Source organism: Eschrichtius robustus, chromosome 1 (assembly GCF_028021215.1).
Source record: "Eschrichtius robustus isolate mEscRob2 chromosome 1, mEscRob2.pri, whole genome shotgun sequence".
Classification (NCBI taxonomy): domain Eukaryota; kingdom Metazoa; phylum Chordata; class Mammalia; order Artiodactyla; family Eschrichtiidae; genus Eschrichtius; species Eschrichtius robustus.
In genome coordinates, this window is record NC_090824.1 from 133,751,326 (window position 1) to 133,773,848 (window position 22,523).

Below are 22,523 nucleotides of genomic sequence, written 5' to 3' on the forward strand. Positions count from 1 at the left end.
ATGGGATGGTTTGGGGTATAGATGAAACAGTATTGGCCATGAATTGATAATGATAATAAGTGGATAGCACTCGTGAATGTTAGCTACTAATTACTATACAACAAAGCTATAAACTAAAATCATAAAATCACAGTTGGTTTGAGATCTTAGTTACTTAGGAATAGTCTGCTTGAGTTCCTTATTTAGTATAGGAACAAACTGAAACCCATGGATTTTTGAAGCCCATGGTCAGCAGAATGTCTAGTGGTAGAACTAGCACTCAACTGTAGGTCTCTTGACTTCAGTCATTACAATGTCTTTACAATATATCATTACTGAATAATATCCAAATAAACTTAAATACCTAGTCTTAAATAGGACCACTCAGGATTGCAAATATGTTTATTTTTCCAGCATCTAAAATTTATTGCAGTTCAAATGAAAACTCCAGGTTGCTTTTGTTTGTTTGTTTTCTTTGAGAAGGAACAGAGAAACGTAACCAAAGATGAGTCTAAATTCATCTGGGAAAAAACATCTTAATGAACATGTTAGGAAATTTTTGAGGAAATAAAGGAATAAATTAGGAGAGTACTTGTTCTGCCAAATTTTTAAAAATACTATATAGTAACAGTCATTAAGTTTGTGGTTCTGGCCCAGGAATAAACAGGTCAATGGAACCACTTAATATGCAAAATAAACCCCTAAGAGTATATAGGATTTAGATATTAAAACTTTCAAATCAGTTACTTTGATTGGGACTACTGGAGTTGCTGTTTAGAAAAATATAAAGCTGGATGCTTAATGAAGTCAAGATTGTTTCATAGACATACTAGAAGAAAAAGTAAGTGAATATTTTTATAGTATGGAAGCAAGGAAAACCCTTTGGAGTAAGAATAATAAAATACAGATGCCAAAAAAAGAGAGGACTAATAAATTTTACCACATACAGATTTAAAACTTTGGTACAATAGGCATCCTAAATTAAAAAGACAAAAGAAACAGCTGAGAAGAAATATTGGCATGTAAGAGAAAGGATTAATATCTGACTATATTAGTCAGGGTACAGTCAGGAGCCAGAAATTGCACCAGGAATTTGAACAAGGAGAATTTAATATAAAGAATTATTAACTAATAAAAGGTGTTTTAACTACTAAATAGGATAAAGTAGGATTCTAAAGAATAAAGAAAGAGTAAATATAAGAATTAGCTACTACCTCAAGAGCCGAGGGAGAGAATCCAAAAAAAGGAACAAACTTGGAAGAGGGCACCCTTACTCAAGGTTGCAATTCAGACCTTGGAGAGAGTGTAGTCACTGCCAGAGAACACAGCCATGGGCCAAACTGGTCCACGGGAGATCACCTGTTGGATGCCACAGGCCTGAGCTGGTGTGTGGAAAGCCGCCTGCTGGGATGCCATGGGCCTGACTGATGATGAGCAGGAAGTTCCCCAGCGGGGTGCCTTGAGTCAGAGCTGATATATTGGACGCTGTTTGATGGAATGCTAGCGGTCAGAGCTCGTGCACAGAAAGCTACCTGCTAGAGTAAACTGGAGAAACTTACCAGAGACTGAGCAGAGAAACTTGCAGGAGGGTGATCACCAATGGGTCTCCCACATACCTTCTAGCTGCCACACTGTAGGGACAAGAAGAACAGCACACCCCAACCCGAAAGATAAACCTTTTCTTCTGCCATGCCTTACAATGTCCCTCTGGTGCCCTCTGTTCACAAAGTCTAACACTGCATCAGCTGGCAAAGGTCCACATCCATCATTACAAAGAAGAGTGGATTTGGAGCTGAGAGGCCATAAATTAATAACTGGCATGATGTGAAAAGCTCTTATATATAGATAAGAAAATTGTGAACACTCTAATTGAAAAAATAGCAGAGTATGTGTATAGATAATTCACAAAAGAATAAATACAGATGACTAACCAATGTTTGAAAAGAGAGTTAAATTCACTGCTAATAGAGTTCCCTTACTTCATCTAGTTGTACACTTATGTTTTCTTGATCTTGCATCACTGTGTTCCATTCTTACCATCTTTGGCTTCTACTGCTTACCTGGGGTTCTGCCTGCTCTCTATACTCTTACTCTTCATTTACCCAAATTATAAAGCTAGTTTGGACTTCTTCCCAGGACCTGCCCCCTCTAGCCAGTGCAATAGATTAAAAAAAAGAAAAAAGAAAGAAGATTGGAAAGGAAGAAGTAAAACTCTCTCTATTCGCAGGCAACATGGTTGTCTATGTAGGTAATCCCAGAATTGTCTATAAAAAGCTGCTAGAACTAATGAATTAGTTTAGCATGACCACAGGATAAAAGGTCAATATGCATAAATCAATTTCATCTCTAGATACTAGCAGTGAACAATTAGAAACTAAAAAAAAAAAATTAAGTACCACTTACAGTAGCACCAAGAAATTTAAAATACTTAGGGATACAGCTAATAAAGTATGAACAAAATTTGTATATTGAAATATATAAAACAGTGATGAGAGAAACCAAAGATCTAAGTAAATGGAGAGATAAACCATGTGCATGGAAAGGAAGACTCGGTATTGTTAAGGTGTCAAATTGCCGCAGATTCAGCCCAGTCCCAATCAAAATTCCAGCAGGCTGAGCACATTTTAACTCAACTGTTTAAAAAAAAAAACAAACTGGTGTTGTCGTCATCATTGTGATATAGGGAGTTCCTTGTCATTTGGAACTTCAGACAGGGATTTGTAAGACCACTTGTCATGGATGTAGCAGGAATAGGAAATTATGGCATTAGGTAGGAAGTTGGACTAGATGATCTACTTTTACCCTTTAAATTCAAAATCTTACTGAATCTATTTGAGTCAGTGATTTACAACTTTGGGTTAAGGGGAAAGGGAGGCAATGGGATAATCAAGCTTTTGCAAATACATTTAACTTTCTCCCAAAGATTCTGTCACTCTACCTCCCACCCTTAAAAACCATTGTATGTAATGAAGGGTGTTACTGATGGAAGTGTGTGTGTGTTTCTGTGAGTAAACTATTTAAGGCCTCTAATGTGACATTTGTATTACTTTTTGGGTTTTTCTGTTACTCATCAAGCTGACTAAAAAGGAAGATAATTTCAGTCTTCTCAGCTCTTTTTGAATTGTAATCATGGCTTTTCTAAAATGGTTTAAATCTTAGGGAAATAGACTTTAATATTCAATTTTTGGACAGCTTAGAACTTTCCTATTTTCATTTTCTTCAAAACAGTCAACTTAGTAAATATTTCTCAACAGAGAAACTCAGAAATTATTGTTATAATTATTCTGCCAGTTAATTATGCCAGAATATCAATTTTTAAAGATACTACGTTCCTAACATATATTTTAAATATGTATTTGTTATGTTTTTCTAAAAACGTATGAAAGCCTCAAGTAATTAAAAATCCTATGAATTCTATGATTTTTAAAAATTGCTTGAAATATAAATAGCTACCTATTTTTATTTTTATTAATATCTTAATTTTCTTTCTGTTTTAAAGCTCAACCTGAATTCCTGAAGCAGCCTACTAATATATATGCTCATGAATCTATGGATATTGTATTTGAATGTGAAGTGACTGGGAAGCCAACTCCAACTGTGAAGTGGGTCAAGAATGGGGATATGGTTATCCCAAGTGATTACTTTAAGATTGTAGTAAGTATTTTTCAAAGAAACTTATCTCTGAAACCTTTCAATATCTTTAAATGTAATCACCAAGAGATCTGTTATCTGTAGTACATGAACTGGTGTATATAAGATGAAGATAGAAAAATTCACTTAGAATATAATCTCTTCATTGACTGATGAGAAAGCTGAGCCCAGAAATATTTTGGTAGCTCATGTAAGATCACAGAGCAAGTCAGTGTTTGAACTCAGCCTGAAGTCCACATCTCCTGACCAACAGTCTAGTCCTACTCGGACGTACTAGCACTCTAACACAGCCGCCACCACTTTCTAGGTAATGATTATCCTGTGTGTGTATTCACTTGTACCAATTGTCTTCATAGCTGTCTATTCAAGGAGCAGAAGTCTGTCTTTCTTATACTGATACCCAGATCCTTCAAAATAAGGATGACCCAGTGTTGGACAGTTGTTGTGAAAATAAACATAAAGGTTCTTTTAAAAAGTAAAGCAAAAGTAAATAAGTAGCCTTAAATCTACTTCAGAAGACTCAGTCATTATTTCTTTTTGCTTCATATGTATATAGGAAATGCTTAGTAAATATTATCCACTGTTATTATTATCATTATCTAACATCCTGTTAACAGAATTGTCTAGGTTTTAGTAATAAAGATTAATGACATATCTTAGGATGCATACCTGACATTCATAGACATAATCAGAAGTAATTATGGTTGTTCAAGACTTAATGTCTCATTACAAATTTCTCATATAACTAATTCATTCTTCATAGGAATACATTTTCTATTTTTAAAGTACGTAATCTCATATGTTACAAAAAGTAATTCACAAGTATTTAACCCTAATTAAAAAGCAGCGTGTTATGGTTAAATTAGCATTTTTACTCTTTTATCATTATTTTCATACTATTTTTAAAAATATCAATAACAATAACTAGAGTTGACATTCATTTAGTACTTTATAGTTTAAGAAAAGCTTTTATATATGTGGCCTCATTTAACTTATCTGTTAGAACTATTGATATTAGAGATAATCTTAAGAAAATGCCTTGAATTCACAAATTCAGACTCTCACTATGGTCACATGGTATTGCATGCCAGATATTTTTCCAAGCAAATGTGTAAGTTTGCATACATTGCAGATAAGACTTTCTATAAGGATTGAGTTCGTAATTGTTAATGACAGTGTTTCCTTTTCTAGTCAGTTGAGTCAGTATCTTGTCAATAAAATTGAGTTAACAGGTTCATAGGTAGATAATATTCAGTAACTGAATCATATAATTTTACTTGTTTTTCCTCTCCAGAAAGAGCATATCCTTGAGATTTTGAACTAATGTTTATCAGTTAAATCATAAAATTTTATTTATGTTTTTCTTCCTCAGAAGGAACATAATCTTCAAGTTTTGGGTCTGGTGAAATCAGATGAAGGGTTCTATCAGTGCATTGCTGAAAATGATGTTGGAAATGCACAAGCTGGAGCCCAACTGATAATCCTTGAACATGGTAAGAGGGGCTGAAATAGTAAGATGAAAGAGGCTGACTGTGTTTGAGGAACTAGGACCTATCACAGGAGCTATCGTTCCAGGATACCTAGTGATTAATAACCTGTTGGTAAAGGCTAATATATGGCATAACTAAGAGAGAAAAAAATAGCAGTCTAAATCATTTCTGTTTTTTTAAATGACCTAGAAACACAATTTTGGATAATGTTGAAAAGAAATTGGTATTAAGGAAAGAAAAACTGAACATTTATAGTCTTACACAAATGAATGTTCTTCAGATTTCAGTCATTTTAATCTTACAAATATATTTCTGATCTATTAAAGTAGAAAAACTTTACTTAATGTTTATTTAGTAGTGAATTTTTGTTTAATTTTTCCAAAATAAACTTTTCTGATTTTCACACACAAAAAATGCTTATTATAAATTCAGACAACATTGAAAAGTAAAAAGGGAAAAAAAAACTCACATCAGTCAGGGTCAATTCTGGGGAAACCACACAGTAATTTGAGCAAAAACTAAAGAATTAAGTATTCTTTATTAAAAATTATTAACTGTAACCGGGGATTGGCGTGGCAAGGGGTTGGCTAGTGAAGAGTAAAGAGAATTCTAATGAATATAAAAGAATGGCAGACATAAGGAGCAGCCCCAACCCGTAGGTCTGAGAATGTTCAGGAAAAGACCCCTCTCAGGGCTGATCCAAACCCTGTTAGAGAGGGTGTGGCCATGGTTTAATGAATGATGGAGAGTTGCTGTGCTGCCATCCCATAGAAGCTTGTTCAAAACCTCCTGTCTAGTGTGCTGGGCAAAAGCTGTTCACAAGGAGGTGTCTCAGTGAAGGTATTCTGCTAAAAAACCACCAGTGGGGTTGGGGTATTGAGGGAAGCTACTCACCAGCACCTTGTACTGATAAAGTTTTAACACATGTCAGCAAAGGAAAAATATGTAAAGGGCCCAGCTTCGTTTTTGCAGAGCAGGCAGTAAAGTATGAATTTGGAGCTGAAAGAGAATAAATTGATTACAAGCACATGCTTCAAACCCTGCCATCTAGGAGTACTGCGTATGAGCACAAACAGATGTGTATATGGTTTTATAACCTATTTTCTTGAAACAGCATGCTGTGGACATCTTTCCATGTCAGTGAGTATAGATCTGTGTCAACATTTTTCATTGTTGAATAGAAAATATACACTTTGTTTTATATAAATGATTCCCCATTGGTTAGCATTTAAACTGTTTCCTGTTTTTTTACTATGATGAATGAGGCTATGCTGAACTTCTTTATATGATTATTTTCTCATACTAAATTACTAGAAGTTGAATTGTTGGATGACAGTTTTGTATGAAATTGATAAGGATAACTGTTGGGTGTACTATTTGTTTTAGCAGGAAAAGCATTTTTCATTTTGTGTGTTTCTCAAGAATGCATGAAAAAGAGGCTGCTTTAGACATCTCATTGGGTGTCTGAGTCAAATTTAAGTTCCGGTTGCATTGTGATCAGGGAAGCTAATGGGCAAAGCTACTCTGGCTTTTCACTAAAATAGCATGTAGGATTTTTATATGCTCTTTCTTGAGAATGTATTTCAGAGTACTGTTATAAAAAGGCATAAAATAGTAGAACTGCTCTTTTTCTTCCTATGTTTGTCTGTCATTTTACCTTTCTCTTTACATTGAAAACGATATAGTAGAAGCATGTCACTTTTCCATTTTGGCAAAATGCCTGAGTATGATTCCCAAATAAGACATTAACAGAATAAGTGAGGTAGATAGGCTTATTTCTTTTTATTAGTGGCAGTGTTTTTCCTTAGTAAATGTCATGGCTCTCCTAGGGTTATTTCCATGGACCTAAATAAAGGGACTTCAGTATATTTGTGTTTGTGATTACCATTATAGATTTAATGCTAACAGTATAAATGGTGGCTTTGCTAGGAGGATGCTAAACTAATCCTAACTGGACTTTCCTCTGAAAATGCTTGGATGGCATAATAATTATAGTCATAGTGTGTCTTTTATTCTTTTTGAAACAACCTTTCAAAAACAGACAATGTTTTGTGAGCTGGTGAAAATTTTTAGTGACCTTGTCAGGGATGCATTAAGGATGCACAGATTCTAGGAAGGAGAGTAAATGTCATATTATTAATTTTGCTATTTTAATTTGTAAGATAAATATTTATGTGGGAAAACTAAAAGAGAGACTGTAACGGTTTATAAGATCTGATCTCTGCCTTTCTGAGGTTTATGATGTTGTAAGGGGTGTAAGAGATGTGTATGACATTAATACTAGTCCATAATAAGTGTTATTTTTATAGTATAAATAAGGCAGCATACAATTCAGAAGAGAGGAATTCTGTGTCAACAGGGAAGTTTTTTCATGGAAAGTGTTTCCTTTGTAATAGACATCAAATGATAAGATTTCCAGATGTTAATAAGAGGACCTGGCTCCGTATGGAAACAGAATAGAGTATCTGTTCCTGTAGGAAGGTGGCCTGTAAAGTCAGAACAGGATCAAATTGATCATGGCCTTGGTTATAAACAGTCAAAGCAATACTGTAGTAAGGCAGTCTGATGACAAAGTCAGGTTTAATTAGAAGACAGAGTGGTTGAAGGAATATTGTTATAAGAGACCATGATGAAATAATAAGTAGTACTCTACTAGAGAAATAGAAAGAAAGTATCCTAATTAAGAGATGGTAGTGATTTATCTAATTCAGACTTTATCAACTGATTGGATATTAAACAATATTGTAGAGAAATCAAATATACTTCTAAGGTTTTATCTGGGTGACTGAAAGAATGGTGATGCCTTTACAAAAATAGAAAAGGAAGCTGAATTGAAGTGGAAGGGAAGTTCTACTCAAGCTGTAAAGAGTGGTCACAGAACATCCCACACTCAGCCTACAATAAAAAGCTGGATGATCTACAAAACCATAATTTCTATGAGCTCATCAGAGAGCTGAGCTTGCAAAACAACCAAGTAACCTAAATTCAAAAGGATTGGACAACCCTCCTCTCCCAAAGAATGGATCATGAATTGTTTCACCTTTAGTAGAACACAGGAGAAAGAGATGGCTGTCATAAAAATGAATAAGAAATCAGCTAAAATTTTAACTGAATATTAAAGACTAAGTATGGACGACTTTGGAGTCTCTGGGGGCCTCAGATAAAAGGAGAGTTCATACTTGCTTGCAAATGTATTTCCCTGGGGCTCCAGAGGATGCTCACTATTAAGGCTGGGGGCAAGGTAGGGACTCGAGAAAAGTTACCTCAGTGGAGTAGAGGTGAAGGAGGTGATCTGCGGCTGCTGCGACATAGGTGCAAAGCCCCTCCTGTTTACTCAGAGTCCCTTAAGCCTCAAACCAATGGGAGAGGAGCAGAAAACCTTATTTCATAAATTCCTGGAGGAAATTAGAAGCAAAACTACTACTTGGGGGAGGAACCCTCTGTTCCCCGGGACACAAGCAAAGACCCACTGCTGCTGGGGGAAGAGTAGAAGAGAAAACCCTTTACCTCTGAAAGAAGTGAATAAAACTGTTTTGGGCCCTAGAATCCTATACCAATACCTAGGAGAGGTCTTTTACCACAGGAGGAAGAATAGGGAACTACCACTAGAGACCAACACAAGTACAAAGCAGATTTTGGCTGCCATAGGAAGGAGAGCCACTGGGCCTATCTAATACTGAGGCTGGACCAAGACAACTGAAAATCCCACCCGCTGCAACCATGAGCTTACCACCACACGAAAGCGTTCTGCTGAGCAGGGAAGGTCAAGAACATAGAGAGAGATCCCTCTGTGGCAGAAGTATACAGGAATGGTTGAGAGCTGCAAGGAAAATAGGAAAATTGAGAAAAACTGTCTGGCTCCTCATCTCTCACCTTAAGCACAAGACAATGGTAGTCTACCAGTAGAAGAATTTGAAACCTGTGATGTGCTGAAGGTAGCTACAATAACAATAAAATCCGTGCCAAGTTCAATTCCTGTCTAAATTGACTAAACTCTTCCATGCTAATGGCTTGACAGAAGAATAGACATGCCAGTTTCCAAGTGTAAGTAATAATTATCAGCCTCTGCTTTTCTTACATCATGCTCAGCATTCAGTCAAAAATTATTGGACAGAAACATAAGAAGCAAGGGAACTCCAGCTCATTGTAGAAAGATAAAGCAATCAAATATAATCAAATATAATCAAATTCAGGGAATCAATATTCAGATATTGGAACTATGAGACAGGAACTTTAATTATTAAAGTATGTTAAATGGAATACATTTAACCAGACTGATCGAGAAAAACACAAATTACCAAAACAGAGATGAAAGGGAGGACATCATTACAAATTCTGTAGATTTTAAGAGGATTTAAGGGAATGTTAGAAACAACTTTATGCCAAAAATTTTGAAAAGGAAGGTAGTAGAGCTGGTTTGTTTAGGGAGGTGTAAAGCATCAATTTAAGATGTGTTGAGTTTGAGTTATAATAGAAAACCAGAAAAAAAATGTCTAGAATCAGAGGGAAGTCAGAAGCTCAGAAAAGAGATTGAGGAAGAAAATAACAAGTTTTGGTTTTGGTAGATTTCAAGATTTTTAACCGAACTCTTGCTATAAATTAAGGCAGCTAACTATATTTTATTTTCTTGTATGTAGAGATTACTGTGTCCCCAGTTGTCATGTTGTAGTCATTCACACTATTGAAAATTAAAACTCGTTAACTTTCTCTTCAGTAAATGGAGTTGTAAGTCTTATTTCTCTGCCTTCAGTCATCTGAAGTTCATCCCTGAACATTCTCTTGAAGATCCCCGTAGATACCATCACTATTATCTTTTGATAATTTTTTTGCCATGTTATATATAATTTTTAATGGTTAGGAGTTCATTCTTGTTTCTGCCTTAAACAACCACTATTTTATGTGAACTTACACCTCAACGTCTTATTTTATCTACTTAAAGATAGAATTTATTCCCTTACTGGTTTTTCCTTATCAATTCCAGTTATTTAAATTATTTCTAATAGAACCTGTATCTATCCTGCTGATTTTTAAAAATCTTCTCTTTACTCTCAGTCTTAATGTATATCATTTAAAAAATATGATGGCCTAAAAGAATGTGGGAGAGGAAGCTTATGTAGAAGAAATAACACTTCACAATTTTTGAATGTATGGAAAAGTGAAATCACAAATCAGTGCAGATTGAAAGGATCATACATTATATGGAACATGGACAATTTGTTGGTGATTTGGAAAGAATTAAATTATACATTTACCTTACATCAAAATAAAATAGAGTTAAAATTTAAATTAAAGCCATAAAAAGGTTGAAAAGTTGATAGAAGAGTGTCGCCATTTACAATAGACCACAATTTGTTAATTCATTCACCAGTTAATAGGCATTTGGATTATTTCCAATCTATCACCATTTACTTTTACTTATAAAAGAAATAAAAGAGAATACAGATGAAAATTTTGGTATCTTAGGATATAAAAATTTTAATGTTTTATATGTAAAGTATGAGAAATACCTTAACTAAAGGAAGACAAGCTAGGGAAGAATATCATAAGAATTACAGAAATTTAGTGTTCTGAATGTAACAAGAATGCACACAAATGGGTGTGATAAAGTGACTAACATAAGCATATAATTCACAATAGAGCAAAGATAAAGATAGTTTCTATATAGGACAAATGTTCCACCTCACTTAAAAATATAAAATTAAATCGTTTTAGTGAGATGTCATTTTTACCTAATAAAGATTTTATATATTTTAATGAAATATAATGTTCATTTTTAATGACTGGTTAGGGTGTAATTATGTTTGTGTCTTTCTTTCACTCTTAGTGAAAATGTAAATTGTTACATCATTTACTAAAACCATTTTGACAATTACATCTTAAAAATTACTGACTTAACCCATTAATTGTTCTTTTAGGATTTTTCCCTAAGGAAGGAATCAGAGATTTGGACAAAGACTATTAATATCAGCATTAGTAATTTAAAAAGAAAAAGGTAGGGATAAAGAGAGAAAGAGTAGGAGATGACTTACATGTACCAAATAGAGGAAGTAGTTAAAATAAGTATACTACAGCCTTATGATGGAAAAGCTGTTTGGCCATTAAAAACCATGTCTTTGAACACTCTTTAATGATACCAGGAAAATCTCAGGATATAATGTCAAGTAGTAAAGTAAAATACAAAATTATATATAACAAATAATCCGAATTTAGTTGAAAAAATTGTATGTACACATTTAGACATTCCCACACCAAAATGGTGGGAAAGATAACAATGGTTATCTTTGGGTAGTGATGTTTTCTCAGTTTTCTAAAATAGCCCTATATTACTTTTATAATCAGTAAAGGTTTTTCTTTTTTAACTTAATAGTAAAGCCATCTTTCAGTCAGTGCTGCAATTTAGAAAAGACACCAAACACATAATTTTGAGAACTTTCTGCCAAAAACATCATGGATAGAAGTTAAGAGTTACAAATAACTCCCTTCACAAGAGAGGTGGGTTGTGTGGCAGGAACTAAACAGAGCAAATTTTGGTAGACCTCACTGATACCTTTGATTTAGTGACACAAGGACTAGGGAAAGCAGCCTGCAGGAGAAGGATGGAGACTGGCCCACTTGTAGCCTTTTTTCCTTTGTGTTCATAGCATCGTGAATCTCCAAGAGTATATATAGCATTTCTCAAATCTATTTGACCATGGAGTTTTTTGTTTGTTTGTTTGTTTTTTAAGTAGACTCATTAACATCTTAAAGGGTGCAATTTGGGAATTGTTGATGTAGGACTATTCAAAGGAGGATGGACAAGAGTAGGCTGGCAAACGGTGGCCCACAGGCCATATCCAGCCAACCTCCTGGTTTTGTGCATAAGTTTTACTGGACACAGCCCCACACATTTGTTCACAGATTGTCTATGTTCGGTCTGTAGTCATTTTCACTCTATAATGGCAGAAGTGAGTAGTTTAGACAGAGACCATATGCCCCACAAAGCCTAAAACATTAACTCTCTGGCCCTTTATAGAAGAAAGTTTGCCAAGCACTGGACTGTATGATATGTATCTTTCAGCCCTGATAGTTTGTGATTCTGAGTTATTTCTGGTCAGTGAAAGTCTGTTTTACTTAAAACTTCCTAAATTTAAATAAGTGTGGGTAGTGACTTCCCTGGTGGCGCAGTGGTTAAGAACCCACCTGCCAATGCAGGGGACATGGGTTCAAGCCCTGGTCTGGGAAGATCCCACATGCCGCGGAGCAACTAAGCCCGTGCGCCACAACTACTGAGCCTGCGCTCTAGAGCCTGCGAGCCACAACTACTGAGCCTGTGTGCCACAACTACTGAAACCCACATGCCTAGAGCCCGTGCTTCGCAACAAGAGAAGCTGCCGCAGTGAGAAGCCCACGCACAGCAACGAAGAGTAGCCCCTGCTCGCCGCAACTAGATAAAGCCCGTGCACAGCAATGAAGACCCAACACGGCCCCAAAAATAAATAAATAAATTTATTTTTTTAAAAAATGTTATAAATAAGTGTGGGTAGGTGGAAAAAGGCAGAAGAAGGGGCAGGAGGGTGAAGATAAAAGGACAAGAGAAGAAAGTTAAACACGGTATGTGGATAACTAGGAGATGCGCAAAGGCGACTGACACCAAGGAGGAGCTATGAGTGAAGAACTACGAACTAGAGAGAGTTTGCTACCACATCTTCATGGCTGCCTCTGCGACACTTAGGCACTAGAAGTACCATGGAGTAAATTATGGAAAGTGGAAGAAAACCTGTTGTGATGGTGCTTATCTTCCCGTACCTTGTTTAATAATAATCCGAAAGTATTTGAGCATCTTTTACACAGTCTTATTTTTGTAGAGGGAATTTTCTGATTCTTCTTGGAAGTGTCTAGTTATAAATCCTGGTCATCAGCCTTTTGGCTAGTGCTTGGCTGCAAGAATGTACTTTGAAGCAGCCATAATTGGCCTGTGATATAATTGGACAGCATGGCTTTTAAGTTAATTATCACCTATGAACATTAAATGAAATTTCATAATTATAGTTAAAATATATAAAATATCTGTGCAGCAACACTAGAAAACAGTATTTCTAATCAAATTGGGAAATAGAATTTGAGAATGAGTATGTCTCAAACATACTTCCTCCCCCACCAGCTTTATTGAGGTATAATTGACATATAAAACATTGTATAAGTTTAAGATGAACAATGGGTGTACAATGTGATGATTTGATGAATGTATATATTGCAAAATGTTTACCACAATAAAGTTAGTTAGCACATCCTTTACCTCACATAATTACCATTTTGTTGTTGTTACAGTGAGAACATTAAAGTTCTATTCTCATAGCAACTTCCAAGTATACACTACAGAATTGTTAACTATAGCCACCATGCTGTACATTACATCCCTAGAACGTATAACTCTTAAACTAGAAGTTTGTACCCTTTGACCAGCATCTCCCCTTTTCCCCCATCCGTCAACCCTGTGGCACCCACCATTCTATTCTCTGTTTCTCTGAGTTGGATGTCAAACATACTTCCTTAATTAAAACATTTTAAATGCATTTTTTAGTATTTAACTTTACTCTTATGCATTTTTAGGAACAGCAACTCTTGATTTTAGAAGATTGTGGCTTTTAAAATATTTTAACTCAACATAACAGTATTATTTTTATTTGCTGCTAGTTCAAATTATGTCATTTTATGCTAATATACTTTATGTCTTATAATCATCTGTTGAATGATTTTTTTAAGTATTGGCATATAAAGTACTACAAGTATGAGTAATAAGAATTAAGGTAAAATGTGTTTTTGTCTGTTAACTTTTTATTATCCTTTCTTCGTGTCAGTTGGAATTTAAAAATAGATTCCAAAACTATCATGTAAGACTGAAATATAAAAACACAAGTAAGATTTTTCTTTGTACATTCATTCATGTCAAGTCTGATAATTGGCAGTTTTTTAGTTCCAGTAAGGGAAAATGGGTTGGTGAAAAGGGAGTAATATGAACTTGTTTGTAGTAAAGGAAATTCATATTTTACCAACTAATTAAATGACTTCTAGGATATTATGGCTGTGGTAGATAAGGTTACTGAGCTTTACTTTTTTTTTGACAGAAACATTTGTAAAAAATTCCATATAATATCTGAGGTAAATATTGAATAGTAGAAGTTCTGGAATAAGTGACTAATGACCTGGCATGATTAAAAGTTGGCTAGATAGCAGGAAATTGTTAGTCATTAGTGGAATATTTTAAATCTGAAGCACTAGAATGTGTGATAGTTGGTGTTGATTTTAATCAAAGGATAAATTCTAATCAGTTATTTTGCTTTTTTGTAGCAGTAATTATAACTTTAATAAAACTTTTAACTCAAGACAACTGTGATGAAATTTGACTTCTTAGCATGAATTCCATGTCTAGGAACTTTCTAATATTGAAAATGCATCTAATGTCAATGCCTGTGTTCTGGCTCTTATCTGCCATTAACTTGCTGAGTGATTGGATCAGGCACTGAAATTCTGTGATTTTTTTTTTTTTTTAAATTCTGTGATTTTTAAATTTTATTTAAAATTAAGGAATTAAATGGTCTCTGAGGCCCCACATCACTCAAATAATCTATTAAATGCAGTTGTTTTAGAAATAGGTGCATTAAATATAAGGTGCTTTTCAGAACACTCTTTCTGTCTAGGTATTGAAATAAATAGATACATTGTTTGCAAAAAGATTGAGGCATTGCCAGCTAATAATTTTACGTTACCTGCCACAGTGTGTAACAAAACAAACCTGGTGCTCAAAATCTGAAGTATTGGCTTTATGTCCCAACCCTACTAAGATGAGGTAATCTCTATGAGCATCGGTTTTCTTATCTATAAGTATAAACAATAATCTCTGCATAGTACACACCTGAGGGACAAATAGAATAATATATGTGAAGTATTTTGTAAATTGTAAGTACTCTAACTTTAAGGTAATAGTATTTTTTTTAATTTTTAAATTTATTTTTGGCTGCGTTGGGTCTTTGTTGCTGTGCACGGGCTTTCTGTAGTTGCGGCTAGTGGGGGCTACTCTTCGTTGCGGTGCGCGGGCTTCTCATTGCGGTGGCTTCTCTTGCTGCAGGGCACGGGCTCTAGGTGCATGGGCTTCAGTAGTTGCGGCGGGTGGGTTCAGTAGTTGCGGCTTGCAGGCTCTAGAGCGCAGGCTCAGTAGTTGTGGTGCTCGGGCTTAGTTGCTCCACGGCATGTGGGATCTTCCCGGACCAGGGATCGCACCCATGTCCCCTGCATTGGCAGGCAGATTCTTAACCACTGCGCCACCAGGGAAGTCCCTAGTTTAATGTTTTTAAGACAGAGATCATTTACGTTCTTTGAATTTCAAGTTTAGTCTTTTAAATCTACAGTCTACTGTGGTTACACTTATTGATAAGGTTGGTCAGGTATATCATTTTGCAAGGATGACCATGCATCTAGTGTGCCAGGGACAGTCCTAGTTTATGTCTGTTGTCCCAACATAATTACCGAAAGTGCCTTTTTTTCACTCTCAAAGTTATCTGGGTGTGGACAATATGTTCTAAAGTCACTCCAATTATTGCTAATTTATTGAATCTAAAAGGTTCTAAATAGTTAATAGGGTAGAGGTTTTGGATTATGAATCTAAAGAACTGCAGTACGAGCTGTGCTAAATGCCAAAGTGGTACTGTAATTCTGAATGGGAAGAAATGCTTTCTGCTAGATTTGACAAACAAGGAAGGCTTCTTGAAGAATATGGCATTTAAACTGAGCATAGAAGGATGAATGGGATTTTAGATTGGTCATGTTACACAAAGGGGAAAAAAGAATGACATTTCAGGTGTATAAGTAAGAAGACTCAAACTGCATTTGAACAACAGAAAGCAGTACAGTTCAGCATTCTCAGAAAAGTATAAATACAAGATTGTACATCCTGGAAGATGTGTCTAAACCAGATTATTTAATACCAAGTCAAAAGGTTGGAATTTTTTGAGTAGCTGGCAGACCCTAGCAATTTTCAGGTACATGAAGAAACAGTAGCACTTTAGGAGGATTAGTGTATTCGAAATGTGTTGAATGCGTTTAGAGAGAAAAATAATGGTATCTGTGATACTGATTAGGAGAATTTTCTGCCAAATCAGATGTGATGTTTGAGACCCTCAACTAGGTGGTGACGGTGGAAAGAGAAATTCTTTTTATCTCTCAATGGCTCATACATGGTAAATATTTATTAAATGTCAGCTGGATGTTTCTACAAAGAAGATAGGACAAGATTTGTGATTTTTTTGGATACTTAAGGGAGAGGAAAAAATTGAAGCTTTACACTAAATACAAGTAGAGAGATTCTCTGTATAGATCAAGGTTATGATCTTAGTCTACTTACGTTAGGAAAGTTTGTCCCCATTACTGTTGAGTTGTGCTGTAATTGCTGCTCTGTTCTTAGATAGTTCTGGGGAGGTAGAAATAGAATTTAAAGTATGATTAGTTTGTTTAATGTTTAACATTTCATCTATGTCAAAAGTCATGAATTTAAGACCAGGACTTGTGAGGTCCAGGTAATAACTTAGTGCCTTCATTATAATTTTTGGTGTTTAGCAGTTAAGTAGAAGTTTTGCAGATGACCTTTCTGGACACAAAATGGATTTGGAGATTATCAAAGAGCAGGCTTGAATTTGAATTGTCGCTATTATTTTGTTATAAAGAAAGAATCCATTATGCAGTGCTAAAACACCAGAAGGAAGATAGTATGTCTGAATATCTTTTAATTGGTAGCTATGTTTAAAAGATGCTAAATAACACAGTAATGTCATAGTTGGCAGAATATCATTTGGGTCTAAAAGACATCACTGACAATCTGGCTGCTTATAGCCTTGATTTCATATAGTTTCAGTACTGGATGAGAGTGTTTTTCATTTTAGATTTTTAGTGTTGTTGATGTTGAGAATATCTCCTGATTGATGCATGCTTAAGAGATCACCAGACATAAAAAGTATAGTATAATTTGATATGCATTTTGAGAAATTTTGTCTATAGTATTAGCATTTTAAATGCTACTACTGCCTCATAACTACTATAATGTCCTAATATTTTAGCTGTATGCATATTTTAAAAAACAGCCTTTGTTCACCAGCAGAATTACTCTCTGAGTTTCCTCTTACATGGTTTCTTCCTGACCGTTTCCTGACTTTTTAGCTGGATTCTAGTCTGATGACAATTGTCTCCTAATTTTTAGAGCTCCTCTTCAGTTTACACCCCTTTACAAATTTGAGTAGATGTAGTTTCTTGTCAAGTAGTTTTGTTAAAGATTTGGATTAGGTACTACTTGTATTCTGTTACTTTTTACACAATCAGAGGAAATAAAAACTGTTAGACTTTGGACTTCTGAATCTGAATTTTAAAAATTGCTAACACTCAAATGTCTTGGAAAACTGGTTATGATTAGAGTTAATGTTAATCATTAAGCACACTGGAACGCTGTCAGTTTTCCCTTTTTGTTAGTCTAAATGGGTAATGAGCAGAAATACCTTTACACATTTTGTCTTTCCTTTCCTCTTGGGTTTTGGAATCTTGTTAAGGAGATAGCGTTTTGATTTAGGATGAAAGGAGAGAAGGCTGTCTTTTTTCTGGGCTCACTGCTGTGATAGGTGCGTCATCAGCAACTGGCACACCTTTTTTAATGAGTGCTTTTGATGTCAGGAAAATGTCAGATGACTTCCTTAAAATTGAAACATCTCTCCTGCACACAAGAATGGGAGGAATGTTTTGTGTTCATTTTGTTTTATAACTTCCTTCAATTGTTTATATAAGTCATTTGTTTAAAGCAGCAGTTCACTGCCAGGGCTGCTTATCAGAACATATGCCTACGAGAACTGTCCAATAGAGTGCCTTCCTCTGGTATCAGATTAGTTCTGCTCTACCTTTGGGACTTAGTTCCTCAGAGGGGGAGCTTTAAAGTCTGTGGGAACATTCACATGTAACTCTATTCCCTTTCTTTGAAACTGAATACTCAAAATAAGTAGCCTTGACCAGCTATTTTTGTGAGTATGTGTTCACACTGCATTGTGCCCCTAACCAGTCTCTTAGCTATTCAGCAACGGTGCTAATGGACATTTCAGGTATTTGGATAGTTCTGCATTATTTTATTTTGGAGTATGTTATTCTCTCACAACCAGGAAGACCAGTACTGAATTCATACGTACCAGCTTCATTTGGGCCTCAGACTGCTGGGAAATCCTTTTAAGTTTTTCTAGTCTACTCCCTCCTCCTTCCCTGTATAGCAGTTATTTTAAATCTACTGTTCCCTTACTGTTAGCAGATGACTGCATTTCTCAATTCATTGGAATTTGAGATTCTTTTTGTGATAAAATGCATGGTCAGTTTTTTGGTGACAGTTCTATGGGTGTTATGTTTGCTGGATATTATGGTTCGTAAATATTAGATCATTGTTAAGTATGGTTGTAAAATCCTTTAGCGCTTCACCTAATTTTTGTCTACTGAATCTGCCAATTTCTAAGACAATATATTTCTAAGAAAGGTATGATTGTAGATTTACACAGCTCTTGTGTTTCTAAATATTATTGCTTTATATATTCAGAAACCATATTGTCAGTGCATTAGGAATCATAACTTATCTTCCTGGTGGATTACTGTGTTTCATCAAATCTAAGACACCATGGATTATAAGATGCATCCTGATTTCAGACATGTTAAAAAGTGGGAAAAGTGCATCTTAGAATCAAAACAACATGGTATTTATTTTATCAACAGGAAACACTCATTGAAGGCCCTAATTCTTGTTGCCTTCAACTGTGTTTTGTCTGATACTGACATTACTATACCTGCTTTCTTTTTAATAGCATTGCCTGATGTATATTTTCTAGTCTTTCATTTTCAAACTTTTGTTCTCCTTTTATTTTATGGTTATTGACTATAGACAGGTTTACACTTATCATCTGTATGAGTCCTGCCAACCCACCTTAATTTGTTTCTATTTTTCAAATAGTTATCCTTGAAATTTGACATACATATTGATATTTACCCATATTTTTCTCTAGCAGCACTTAGGGTTAATCATGATATCTTTACCCTCACCAGATAATTAAAAAAACGTTATCACGCTGCTTTCACTGCCTTCTTGCTCATTTATTGTACCTTCCCCCCAGTTATATTCTTTGGATTACAATTTATACTTTCTTGGAATTGTTGTTTTTAATTTATTTTTCTAAAGTATATGTTACAGTAAATTTTTCAGAAAGGATGTGTGAGAAGTAAATTTTCAAGACTGCATATTTGAAAATGTATTATTTGCTCTCTTTTAAGGTTTCATTGTATTTTGGCATACTGTTGGGAATCTTTCTTGTTCATCTTTAGATAGTAGTCTAAAGCTTTAGTCTCTGTAAGCTTTTGGAATTTTTACCCTTTGAATTCTGCAGTTTCATGATGCTGATTTCTTTCTTCCTCCACTCCCAATTCATATTGTCCAGTGTTGAGTGGTCCCTTTAAAACAGACATCTGTTTAGGTCCAGAAAATTTTTATGATGGTATGTATTTGACATTTGTTGCTCTTGCTGCTTATTCTGTTAACTCCTCTTAAACTTTCCCTTTACATGCCACTTCCTGTCCTTAAGTGTTTTTTTCTGGCAGAATCCCTAGAATTACTTTCTAGTCCACTAATTTTATCTTTGAGTCCAGTTTGCTTATCTGCCTATATTTTTAATAAGCTTTTTATTTTAGATTTTAGTTTTAGATTTATAGCAAAGTTATGAAAATAGTATAAGGAGTTCCCCTACATCCCATGCCATTTCCCCTGTTGTTAATGTCTTACATTAGTAAGATATAGTTGTCACAATTAAACAACACTGATACTTTTTCTTATTAACTAAAGATCATACTTTATTCAGAGCTCCTTAGTTTTTATCTAATGTCCTTTTTCTGTTTCACGATCCTATCCAGAATACCACATTACATTTAGTCATCACATCTCATTAGACTCTTCTTGGCTGTGGTAGTTTCTCAGACTTTCCTTATTTTTGATAAGTTTCAAGGAGCACTGGTCAAGTATTTTGTAGAATGTCCTTCAGTTAAGATTTGCCTGATACTTTTCTCATGATTATACTGGGAATATGGATTTTGGGGAGGAGGACCAAAGAGGTAAATTTCCATTCTCATCACATCATATCAACGTATGTACTATCAATATGACTGATCACTGTGTGTGTTGACTCTGATCACCTGGCGGAGGTAGTGTTTGTCAGGTATGTCCACTGTGAAGTGACTCCTTTTTCCCTTTTCCATACTATACATTTTGGAAGGAAGTCACGGTACACAGCCCACACTTAAGGAGTAGGGAGCTATGCTCCACCTTCTTATAGCAGAGTACATAAACTATTTGCAGTTTTTCTGCACAGGAGATTTGTCTGTTCTCCTCCCATTTATTTATTTATCTGTTTGTTTGCTTGCTAATATTTTCTCAAGGATTTTTGCATCTGTGTTCATGAGATATATTGGCCTGTAGTTTTCTGGCAATATCTATGTGGTGTTGATATTAGGATAATGCTTTCTCTATAGAATGACTTAGGAAGTATTCTGTTTCTGTTTTCTCAAAGAGATTATGGAGAATTCATATTGTTTATCCTTTGAGTGTTTGGTAGAATTCACCAGTGAAACCATCTGGGGCTGGTTCTTTCTTTATGGAAGGCTTTTAATTATTGACTCAGTTTCTTTAATAGATATAGGGCTATTGAGGTTATCTATTTCTAACTGTGTGAGTCTTAATAATTTATATTTTGCAAGGAATTGGTCTGTTTCCTTAATTCTATGGGCATGGAGTTTGAAGTACAGACAGTCCCCAACTTAAGATTTTTTGACTTTACAGTGGCGCAAAAGTAATACACATTCAGTAGAAACTGTACTTCGAATTTTGAATTTTGATCCTTTCCCAGGCTAGCAATATGCCACACGATACTCTCTTATGGTGCTGGGCAGCAGCAGCAAGCCACAGCTCCCAGTCAGCCATGCAGACACAAGGGTAAACAACCAGTACGTTTACAATCATTCTGTTACCCATATAGCCATTCAGGTTTTCACTTTTATTACAGTATCTAGTAAATGACATGAGATATTCTACACTTTATTATAAACTAGTCTTTGTGGTAGATGAATTTGTCCAACTTAGGCTGAGGTAAAAGTTCTGAGCACGTTTAAGGTAGGCTAGGCTTAGCTATGATGTCCGGTAGGTTAGGCGTATTAAATGTATTTTTGACCTACAGTGGTTTCAACTTAGAATGGGTTTATCAGGACATAACCCCATTGTAAGTCGAGGAAGATCTGTATTCCCTTATTATCCTTTTAATGCCTATGAGATCAGTAGTGATGACCCCTCTTTCATATCCGTTATCAGTGATTTGCAGCTTTGTTTTCTTGGCACCTGGCTAGAGGTTCCTTGATTTACTGATATTTTCAAATATGCAGCTTTTAGTCTTACTTTTTCTGTTGTTTTCCTGTTTTCATTTTCATTACTTGCTGCTCTAATTTGTATTATTTCCTTTCTTCTGCTTGTTTTAGGTTTAATTTACTCTTCTTTCTCTAGTTTCCTGAGGTGGAAACTTAGGTTATAGATTTTAGATGTTTTTTCTTTTTCTAATATGTGCATTAATGCTATAAACTTCCCTCAGTACTTTTGTTGCATCCCAGAAATTTGTATAAGTTGTATTTTCATTCAACTCAAAGCATTTTTTCATTTTCCCTGTGACTCTTTGACCCATGGATTATTTAGATGTGTGTTTATTTCCAAATATTTGGGGGTTTTCCATTTATTTCTGTTACTTATTTCTAGTTGAACCCCATTGTGGTCAGAGAACATACTTTGTGTGATTTCTATTCTCTTAAATTTTTTAAAATGTGTTTCATGGCCCAGATGTTGTTTCTCTCGGTAAATTTTCATCTACGTTTAAGAACAATGTGCATTCCGCTACTGTTGGTTGGAATGTTTTATAAATGTCAATTAGATCAAGTTGATTGATGATGCTCTTCAGATCATGTATATCCTTACTTATTTTCTTCCTGCTTGATCTATAATTTACTGACAGAAGGGTGTTTAAACTCTCCAACTTTAATAGTGAATTTACCTATTTCTCCTTGCAGTTCTATCAATTTTTGCTCATAAACTCTCCAACTTTAATAGTGAATTTACCTATTTCTCCTTGCAGTTCTATCAATTTTTGCCTCATATATTTTGGCACTCTTTTGTTGGATGCATATGCATTTAGGATTGTTATGTCATCTTGGAGAATTGATAACCTTATTATTGTGTAATATCCCTTTTTATCCCTGGCAGTCTTCCTTTTTCTGAAGTCCGCTTTGTCTAAAATTAATACAGCTAGCTGTTCCAGCTTTCTTTTGATTAGTGTT

General features: G+C 35.0%; 1 protein-coding gene across 4 annotated transcripts in view; it reads left to right on the forward strand.

Annotated features, from left to right (window-relative positions):
* The window catches only part of NEO1 (neogenin 1), a 249,018-nt gene that overhangs the window by 133,723 nt on the left and 92,772 nt on the right, over positions 1 to 22,523 (forward strand). For all 4 annotated transcript variants that reach the window (XM_068555121.1, XM_068555114.1, XM_068555126.1 and 1 more), the window contains 2 exons: positions 3,479 to 3,633; positions 5,003 to 5,123. In XM_068555121.1, coding sequence (XP_068411222.1) covers positions 3,479 to 3,633; positions 5,003 to 5,123 — 276 coding nt within the window. The remainder of the gene's footprint in view (positions 1 to 3,478; positions 3,634 to 5,002; positions 5,124 to 22,523) is intronic.